At 42.8% G+C, this 11,000-nt stretch overlaps 1 protein-coding gene across 7 annotated transcripts in view; it reads right to left on the bottom strand.

The window, feature by feature from the left end:
- The window catches only part of ARID1B (AT-rich interaction domain 1B), a 320,528-nt gene that overhangs the window by 220,496 nt on the left and 89,032 nt on the right, over positions 1-11,000 (bottom strand). For all 7 annotated transcript variants that reach the window (XM_068677174.1, XM_068677171.1, XM_068677175.1 and 4 more), the window contains exon 4: positions 3-113. In XM_068677174.1, coding sequence (XP_068533275.1) covers positions 3-113 — 111 coding nt within the window. The remainder of the gene's footprint in view (positions 1-2; positions 114-11,000) is intronic.

Here is an 11,000-nt window from a genome sequence, read left to right as displayed (position 1 = left end):
ACTGGTAAGCTCGATGGTCTTTCTTGCTGGATTAGATTCAAGTCTTCATGGTTAGGCTTTCCTGGGGCCATAGGGGGTTGAGATCTGGTTCCATAGCCTTCCTGAGACATGTCCTGAAAAAACAGTTGCAGAGTTATTAACCTGATTCAGTAATTACAATTAAATGCACATCACAGAAGGGTGAAAATACAACAGCTGAGTGCTGAATTTTTATTTTTTACTGGTTACATCTTTTTGACGAAGTGCCAAGTCCACACAGGTACCACTAGGGCTGGCACGGTTCGCGAAGAAATCCCCGCAGCAGGCAGATGTGCCAAGGGGTGGTAGGGAATCAGACCAGTGCAACATGGGGCAACACACACAGACAAGCCTGACAAATTCATGGCCCGCTTCTATCCTAAAAGAGCAGCAAGCACTAAATGGTCAAAATGTTCATCCTACTCTTCGATGTATTATCGAGCCTCCTGATGAAATACTGAGCCAGGTGGAAGGACTGGACTTGAAAATAAGACTGTAACCATGCTGTGTAACCAGATGCCTGTAGCAACCCTAGATTTACCATCACTACTACTGACTTTCAGAAGCTGCCTGTCAGAGGGCGGCAGAGACGACAGTCGCATTGCATCCAAGTGCTTCAGAGGCAAGTGTATTTGATCAAAAGCAGCTCCACAGCCCGCACCACCAACTTGGGGATTTTCCTCCTGGTGCAAGCCCAAGCAGCGTTAGGTAATGGCTGGCACACAACCCACCGCCAAGGGGCTGAGGGGGCCAACAAACAACCCTCTCCCACCCCACAAACTTACTCGACGTGCAAGGTACTTGCCCATTGCAAAGCCGTAGGTTCAGGCTCTGCTGTAGCTGCTGTGCTTCACATTAGCTGCTCCTGCACTAGCTTCTTCAAGGAAAACAAAGTGCAAAGCCTACTTCAGCACGGGTAACTGGCATGGAAAGCTGAAGAACCAGTTCCCAACTGTTAGAAAAAGATATCACTCTTACAGGTTTTTTCTTTATTGTTTTTAAATCATTCGATCCTCCTCTCCCCCTCCCTGTACACGGGAAGTGTAGTTTGCTCAGGCCTTCCTCTCACGGCCTCAGCTTCAGTCAGCGCCTGCAAGCGGCCAGGCAGGGGGCACGGGGAGGGACATGGAAGTGTCCCTGCCACCCCCATCCGTACCGTGAAGGCTACATTGCTGCTGCTGCTGGCAGAGGGCTGCTCTACAGTCCAGTATCCCTATCAGGGCAAGTTACTGCTCCTATGCAGGCTGCACAGGCCAGCCGGCCTGCAGAGCAGGAAAGCTTTCTGCCTCATTTTGAGCCCTGCTCCTGACAGGGAGAAACTTGTTAACTGTTTCCATCCGGCTCCTTCTGTCGCTTTGGACTCTCCTGAGTTACTTCAGGGGGTGCCGAAAACTCGGCGAGGCTCAGAACAAAACGCAGCGGAGCTGAGAGGATGTAAACCCAAGGAGGAACGATCCGGTCCGCGAGCCTGTGCCAAGCAAAATCAAGCAGCACTTAAAAGGCCAGCACTTCAATGTGGTTACCAGCAGAGGGTAACAATTAGGCTTAGGGGTGACAAAGGCTGCTGGCTGAATGATGATTATCCCCGGTGACCCCCCGCGCGCCCCCCGCCCAGATCTCCACTTGTCACACAGCGCTCCTGCTGCGCGCACCAGCAGGTTCCTGTGGATTAGCAGCGAGGTTTAAAACCAACAAACGGCACAAGGCCGCCATTCAGCAGCCTTCACCCTGCCACAAAGGAGGAGAAAGGTGCAGGACAGCTTCACAATGGGCAAACAAATGAGCAAACCTCTGCTTTCCCCTTTATTTCACAACACACGCGCACTCGCGCACACGCACACGCCGGTTGTCCCTGCACAGACATCTGCAACAAACCCTGCTGCCACCTGAGGTCTGCGCTTCCAGCTCACCCTCCTGCTCGCTCCCCTAGATCTTTGCAAACAAAGTACAAAAAAAGAACCACTTGTTAAATCACCAACAGAAACAAAAGAGAAAAAAAAAAAGAAATACCAGGAGTGGTGAAAAAAGGATAAAGGGAATATTCCACTTAGGAGACATTCTAGAAATACAATTATTCCAAGGCTTAGGACTTTTTTTTCTGGGAAGCAAAACATGTTTTGTGCTTTGAGAAGTCAAGAGCTATTATTCCTCACTAAGTACCAAGCATGGGTTTTCCCACATTTCCAGCATTTTACTTGAAACCTCACTTCCTACTGAAGCTTCCAGGGGAGAGAAGGGGGAGTGCAGAGAGAGCCTGGTTTTGTTTTTTTTTTTTCAGAAGAAATATTGCATGGTGAACGGAATTTACTTTTACCTGGGTATTTCAAGACGATCTGACAATCTGTGGAGCACCTTTCCACATGCTGAGTGCACATAAAAGAAGCTGGACATGGCAGCCTTTGTCTTTTTAAATGTGTAAGGCTCACAGTGCCTCCCTTTACAACTATTGAAAAATCAAATCTATTTGCTCAATTCTCTATTAGGTTTGGAAACAAATACTGCAGACATCCATGTTTGTTATGATAGGGACACCCGTGCACTCCAAGTAGGACTGAAATCACATCCTATTTCCCTATATTCACTATAATGCCACTGGATACTTTGATGACTGGCAACTTGGAAAGTAGCTCTTGAAAAGTGAGAAATCGCTCTGCTCCCTACGTTTCAGACACAGGAATCTCCCAGAAGAAATGTGCATGGGGCTATGTGAATAATTTTGTGTGTTTATACATACGCACTGTCCAATAAAAACATTTCATTTGTATAATAAACATAATGACGATTAAATAATAGCATGTTACACTAAGAGGTTGGCTTCAAAACCAAAACAGTGCTTAATATCATTCTCCCTGAAAAAGAGGAGAGAGAAAATCCCTACCGCCTTTCTTCAGTTTTTCAATGTTTGAAAATTTTGTTAACATTCAGCATATTACAGACTAGATAAAAAGATTTTGAGAGATAAATAAGACATAAGGACAGAGGTATTAGGGTAAATTGTCCGTCACCGAAGAAATGCACGGAATTGGCAATACTCGCTTTCAGTTCTGAAAGGTCATTTTTCTTTCTAGCATCTAGGAAAGGATTTGAAGAGGAAACATAAGGGGAAGGGAAGCATGTTCCCACATGTGCTACAGCCATGGCTGAGAAGTCCCTCACTGGTACTGAGGCTCAATCTTCCCCCAGGATCCCTGCGGTTTTGTTTTTCTTTTCCTTTGACTCCCAGTATTTTATCTGTCAATGATAGCAGATTTCAAGGCAAAGCTTCTGATTTTTTCTAATGAATCACAGAAAAACCTTCCTCCCATAGAAGACGAGTGTGCATGTGACAGAGAAATCCAGGCTTTCATAAACAGAAGGCTACAAGTTTCCACTCAGAACTTCCCAACTTGGCACAAATCCAATCACATCATAGCTGTTACAGCACAAACTGTCAACAAAGTTGTAAAATAACTAAAAGCAGGGTTTCCCCCATCAGATTTTAGAAAAGACACTAGGAGAAATAATCAGCAAGTCATAAATATGTACTCCAAAATAGCTGAAGTTCAGCCTGTTTTTGAAAAATATTTCTACTCTGAAACAGGTACACCAGAAAAGAAAAACATGAACGTGCCTATGTGCATGATGCCTAAAACCTACAAAGTGGGTAAGCTGTTCAGAAATCAGTCCAGGTACAATTACAAATGACAAATTTGGACATTAATAATCAATTGCTCATCATTCATAGAGCCAGTTATTCACCTCCTGCTTATGTGCATGTTTACCTTGGGTGGCAAACTGGGGTACACGGAGCTTGTGATTTGGGTAGTCTTAGGGGTATGGAAGAAAATGGAAGGGTGTTTTCTTAGCTGTTGTTCTCTAACACTGTATTCATTTTACTAATTTTTTGAGTCTCTAATTCTGATGTGAGGTGTCACTAAAAGGTTTTGAGGAAAAAAATTAGTCGATGTATTGGCCTGCAGAGAAGTCAAACGCTCCTTGCTCCTGCCTCTCCCATTCCTGGCATTGGGCACCACCACCACCACCACCATCACCTTCCTGTGTTGGGCCCTCACAGGACCACTTTGTGAAATGGTGCAACTTAAAGCTTGCAAGAAGACTAACCCCCTGTCTCCCAGCTTTGCTTTCTGAGCAGGAATGGCCCCTGGAAGGGTTGGGTGTGAGAAGAGATGAAGGAAACAGCCGTGAGCCTGGCTCCAACAACCATCAAATTGTAGCCCAGGTCAACAGCATGGCATCCCTTCTGGAGCAGGCCACAGATAGGCAACCTTCTCCTTTGTAACATGCAATGCTAATAATATAATTACTTATAATATAATTTGTGTAATGCTTTTGTTCCCTACCTGGACCTAGTTTAAAACAAGCAATTCTGTTCACATTTTTGTTTTCTCTGCAAAACTGGATGAATATAGTGCTGATGATGCTCAAAACCATGTAGACGGAACGCACGCTTGTTTTAAGTTCTGCTAAAGAAATTAGGATCTAATTATGGAGCGGTTTAAATTATTCTTAATGGAAAATGAAAGCATAGGGAAATCATTAATGTTTTGGGGAAACCACATTTAAAGAACGGCTGGGTGAGAAATATCATTCAGGCTTCATCCACTTCCACTGCAGTAAATTTCAGAGGGATAACATGACCACCCAGGAAGATAAGTACCACGATGGTTAAGTAGAAGCAAAATAATTTATGGAAAATAATATACTACTTTTCAATTTGAAGAACTCATTAAAAACTATTTTAGCTTGTGTCCTTGATTCATTTGGTTGATCCACAGAAGACTTCAAGTGTGAGAGCACTGAATTCTACAGCAATGTGACAACAGCAAAATTGAAAGCAAATGTTAATTTTTTCCCCCACATCACTTGAGAATGGAGGTCAGGACCCAGTATAAAAGCCAAAAGAAGCATACAGCCCTGCTATACAAAATTGTTTTACTCATCTCTGAAGGGATACTATGGAAGAGGAAAGAGGCAAGTCCTATCTCACTGGCTATAGAAAGACATTCCTTCTTATCACTTACCAAAGTAACTGTGCTGTGTAGGTAAATACCCACCAAAACATTTCTCCTCCTTTATACCTTCTGATGCAAAAAGCTACAGTAAAAAAATATTCCTTACCTAAATGGTGGCATGTCCCCATACAGCCAACTTCTAGCCCAGCCGTGATCCCTGAAACATTACCTCCTAAGTTGTACACTCTGACAGCACAAAGCACAGCCAACCTGCCAGAGCTATATTGCAGGTAAGGCTGTACTCAGAAAAAGGTGTTATGCCCAAGGGCACAAGCAACACCGAGGCTCAGGCAAGCCGGCAACAGAATGCAAACCTGTGGGGAATGGTCCACTAAGGACAAAAGAGCAGAGGGGTCTGCCTGAATCTCAGGCAGATGGCCTGCACAGGTCCCACGGGATGTAGATGCTGGGTCAGGAAGAAATGCATATATATGGCTTGAACTTTGACCTTTATGAATCAGAAAGAGGGGAAAAAAAGAACAAAAAACAAATAAAGCTTGAAAGAAAAGGAAACTTGTATCTTGCAGCTGTGCAAGATACTGCACAAGCACTGTGCACAAGCCAGTGAGCAAGTCTCTTAAGTGCAGAGACAGAACAGGTGATGGCAGGAAAAAAGGGTTTGGTAGGTCCCATGCCAACAAAACCACTTTAGGTTGATTACCAGTGCAGTCCAGTAATCCCCTTCAGCGTGATAGCCTATGTTTAGGTGATGAAGTAAATAAACCCTTCTCATAATCAGAATATGTAGATCTCTTCAAGCCAGCCCGCTACCACCACCTGAACGGAGACAAAGACAGCAGCTGTCCTGAGGTGCAGCAGGCACCTGGAGAAATTTGGAAGAGCTGCAGTTTCGATGTCTCGGGCGTAGAGCAGTCACCATCAATAAGACATCTGATCTTCAATGTAATTAATGCTGCCCCTTCCAAGATATCTGCAGTTTCAGTCATAACACTTGTGCTTCTTAGATTTCTTTTTTTTTTTTTTTTTTTTTAAGCTAATTCACGTACGTCTACAACAATGGGAACACCATTTTGTGCCTTCATGATCCCCCCTTATCACAAATTGATAAGTGAGTTAAGTCTCAAGACACAGGAGGGAGAAAAAAAATGTACTTGTAGCAGCCAGTAGTTGGTGCAAATTATAATTATCTCAGCCTCGATCACGTATTTACTTACACACGTCCATGAGCCATCTAAGCACTCAGGAAGTTATTAGAAACTCAGACTACCTAACTATGGAAAGTTTTCCCCAGCAGAATACACTGAAAGCACATTAAATGCAGATAGGGTCAAAAAAACGACTCCCACATCTGAGGAAGAACATTATTTGTTTGGACAGGGTAGCTTCCAGTCACATATCAGGTAATCTGAAACAGCTAACAAGAAAGATGGGTCCCTCTTCCTAAACACTCTAGTCCATTTTTACATATGTCTTGCCTGTATGGCCTCCAGGAGCCACGTTAAGCTAATGATGCAGGAAGAGCTCAAAGATGAAATCCTTCTCTGAAGCCCTTATCTTGCTATTCTCCTTCCCCCACTATTGCGTTCCACGGATCACAGAGCATATCAGTAGTGGATTTAATCAGAGACAAGGCATTTCTTCTAGTTTTATTCTCTCGTAACATTCCACGTGGAAAAAAAAAAATGTGCAAGTTTGGTGTTTGTATTAAAATGTGACTGTTTAACATTTCACAGCCCGATAAATGGTTGTCAATTCTTAATTTACAGGCAAAAAAAAAGGTACAGCTTCTTTGTTCTGCAGACATAATGTTCAAGTATGAATGAGGAGATGAGAGAAAACCTGAAGATGCAATCTGAGTACTATAAATATAACTTGGAAGTAAGAGGTAAAGCAAGCCTTTTATTTCCATGAATTTCCCCATGTTTAGAGAGCTTTTTGGACTTTTCCTAAAAAACCCTACGAGGTTGGGCAGCCCAACCACGCTTTCATTTTCTACACCCAGTATTTCCTTTCCCTGCCCATCCTTTAACTGACAGAGCTATATTTAAAAGAAAAACAAACAAAGAAAAAGAGCGTTGGCAGTTGGTTGCTTTTTTTTTTTTTTAAAACCATCCTATTCTTTCTATTCACTTGGGACAAGCTACCCCATGAAGGCGATGACTTACAGATTTCGTGCCATCCGGTGTCCTGCCTATAACTCCTTGCTAGGGCCCGGGGAGGGACGCGCTCTTCGGCAGGCCCGAGACGCCAAGCGGGGCCGAGACCCCCGGAGGGAGCTGGAAGCCGCAGGAGGCTGGAGAGGGGCAGGATTTGCAGCCTGCCCTTTCCTGAGAGCCGGGGGGGCTGCGTGCCCCAGAGGGCAGGATTTGGCCCCGGACGCCCGCCGCGGCGGAGGCGGCTGTGGGAGCATACGGCTGGCTGGCAGAAAGGAGGTCAGGGACTGCCCGCAGCTTACAGCGGGGCTGGGGCCCTGCCGCCAGCTTACGGAATAAAGAGAAAAGCTGCGCCCACAGCAGCTGCTACCTCCGGGCCAATCCAGCGAGGTACCCGAGGAGGCGGCTTCCGCACTTGAGGCTGGGAAATATTTTTGCAGTGTTTTCTTTGGGGCACGGCAGCGTGGGCCAGGACTTCACCCGAAGGCTCGGGAAAACCTGTGACTCTGTAAGGAAGGGCTGCAAGCAACATGAAACATTGCTGCAGTCATGTAAATACTGAGTGGTGAGAGGGCTTTGTTTGCTTTTGTTTATTTTCTTGCTTTTATTTTATTTTTTTCCCCTAAATATAAAGCTCATTATGTGATAGACAACACCTATGTGACATCTGTTATGTCATTCCCTAAGACTCCGCCACACAGAGTCTCATAAAAGAAATGACCGACACAAGGCTTACCCACTACTCATCTATGGGAGAATCACAAGTGAAATTCAGATGCACAAAAGCCTGCAAGAACATTGGTGAAGAGGGTTTTTTCAGCTGGACTCTGCCATCTGGGTTAACTTAAATTTTTGGAACAGCAGAGGGGTAGCGTGGTACTTGTGGGGCTACTGGAGGTAGAGCATCAGCTGCATTCCTCTCCTCTCTTCCTCCACAGTCCTTGAAGAAAGTGCCTGCAAAACAACTTTTAAACCCAGCCACCACGTGGAAAAGTGTCTTAGTCCAAGGAGTGGAAAGAGAACAGTAATTTACAGAGGACAATAATTTACAGACGTAAGCACCTAGCTGCAGGAGCACTCCAACAGGCTGCACAATACATACAAGTTTAAACCAACAGAGGTGAACTATTGCTTTCATCTCTGAGGTAGGAAAGTCTTCACCACCATCGCCACAACCACAATTTTTTCAAGAGAAAGTATTCCCAACTGGGCTGGCGTTGGGAGTGGCAGAGGACAGGGCTGTGGAGAATAAGCGATGAAAACTTAAACCTCATCTGTGGCCAGACCACTGACTATTCCCTAACGCATCCCTGAAAACAAACAAACAAACCAGTGATATTCGCTAAAAGTTGGTAAAGGACTGGTAGGTAACAAAGAAGGAGGAAAGGAGGAAGAAAACTTTTTTTTTAATATATTTTTTTCTTCTGAGGGTCAAAAAGCAAGACCTTTGTGAATTCTGTAGGCAGACACCCAAAACCATAAATCCTTATACCTGTGCTTCATTTTTTACCTAAAAACATGAATGTGGAACAGGGGTTGTAGATGGACACTTGGCAATTGGGAAGAAGTCATAGGAAGAGGTGGAGAGAGAGGCTGTATCCTCCCATAGCTTGATTTACTGAGGGACAGCTCACAAAGACCAGCGGTTTTTCTTCTCTCCCCACCAAGCAGTTTTGTCAACACGTGTAAGGTAACTTGGTTTTGAAGCACTATCTTATTCACCTTGATTTGCTGTTTCATTCTTTGGTGGTCACACTTGATTGCAACAACTAACAAACCCTCTAAGGTTTCAGCTGCACATTCCAAATCCTGCTACGGTAGGACAGAAATGCAGTAAAAGGGAAGTACACGGAAGGATAATGAATATATATAAAATATATGCTGACCTACATTCAGATAATACATTGTCTTCACAACAAAATCCCAGTTCTGGATGCAGAAAATAAAACTAAATATACGTACAGCAAACATATTTGATTACTAAAGAAAATATGAGCAGCAAAAAAAAAAAAAAGTGGTAAATTTTATGCCAGGAAACATTAACAAACTTATTTTCCCCACCTCTGAGGAAAATAACGTGTTAATTTAAAGGCCATAAGAGAATATTGCTGCAGCGTAACTGGCCATAAGGTGTAATTTACAAGACCACTAAAATTTGGGATATATACTGCTCACATAGAAAAAACACATCCAGATCTATTAATATTTTTTAGACTTTACAATGTTATCACTTAATTTACTGTACTGTCCCATTCACATTTGAAATTTTTTTTAAACCGGGATTTGTGTATTTATTTCTAGAACATTTGTGTGAATACATTTGTCTAAAAACAGCCACCAGATTAATGGATCATAAAGTAAATGACTATTATTATGTGATCAGGTATCTTTTGAAAAAACTTACTATTCTGTTTAACTTACCGCTACATTTCAAAAGGTATAGATAAAATTATTTCTGGGATATTAATTTTGGTCTCCATAATAGTAAAATAAAATCATCATTGGGTAATAAGGAGAGTGGTAAGAGAAACAACACTAGTTATGATTACTAATCTCCTAAAACAAAATAGTTTTTATCAGCCTGCATTCCAAGAGTTTTACTATCAAGTTAATTAATAGACTCCTACACTAATATCTAAATGCCAAGCAATTAATGGCACTGAACTATAAATGGCTTTGTCTTTGCTCTTGTAGGGTTATTTTATAAAGCAAATGCAATTCTATCACTTCAGTGATTTAATGCAGGCTTTGTGAGGTTAATATTCCCAAGCAGTTGCAGAATAAAGAACTGCTTTAATTAACCTTCTGTGATTTAAATACTGAAAGAAATCAGAATTTAGAAACTTTAAATAATAATGCCACTGTAACAACAATACTACTATTCTGTGGATCAAAGCCAAACCGCTGATTTGAGAACTCTGAAAAACACATTGAAACATGTGCATTTCGCTGTATTTGTAACCTTGAAAAAGACTTCTCTTTAGACATAACACTCTACATCCATGATAAATTCTCATGGTTATTATAGTTAAGGTCAAAAACGTTTCCTTTCAGGATTATTTACTTATAAGAACCAAGTTTTTAAGTTTATAAAAAAAATATTTAAGTACAGCATCCCCATCTTTTGCACCTCAATGATTAGCAGAGATTTTTCCTACTGCCCACTAAGCCTGCAAACTGGTTGTGTGTAAACAACTGGCTGCTTACCAAAAAGGAGCAAACAGGAGTTCAGACTTCCCCTTTTCCCCCAGACTAGATTTTCTCTCTTCCAGTTTAGCAAAGAAGAGTGTTTCTTTGTAACACTGACGGCTAACTTCATTTTGGTACATGGAAGAAAAAGAAAAAAAGCTCACCAGGACTAGGGCCTTTCTTCCTTGCTCAATTTACAAGCCCAAGAGCTGTGATACATGCTTATCAGGTTCAGAATGATACAAAAATAGGGAATTAGAATTAAAAGCCAGCAGGGTCCAGGCTGCCATGAACACTGCCAAGCAGGTGTGCAGTGTGCTCTGGCTGAGCTCCTCCGAGCAGCCCGCTCACCCTCACCAAGCCCCACTGGCAGCAGATGCTTAGAGGTGGACTAACTGCAGGTGGAAAAGCACACTTTCAGCAGAAAACCACTAGGTGAACACGGTAAAAGAATTAAGTGAATGGAAAAATGTCTCCAAACTCCAACTGGGGAACTTTAAACTGCGGTGACAGAATTGTTAGACAGCGTGGAAGTGAACAAACACATACTTTCATCACATGTGATTCACTGGCTTTTAGAAGATTATCAGAGGTATAAACAACTTCAGTACACTTTATACACAAGCAGTAGCACCACTCAACAAGACAAAATACTTCTCATTTCCCA

The sequence above is a fragment of the Anas acuta genome, chromosome 3, assembly GCF_963932015.1.
Source record: "Anas acuta chromosome 3, bAnaAcu1.1, whole genome shotgun sequence".
Lineage (NCBI taxonomy): Eukaryota > Metazoa > Chordata > Aves > Anseriformes > Anatidae > Anas > Anas acuta.
This window is presented reverse-complemented; position numbering and strand designations above follow the sequence as displayed.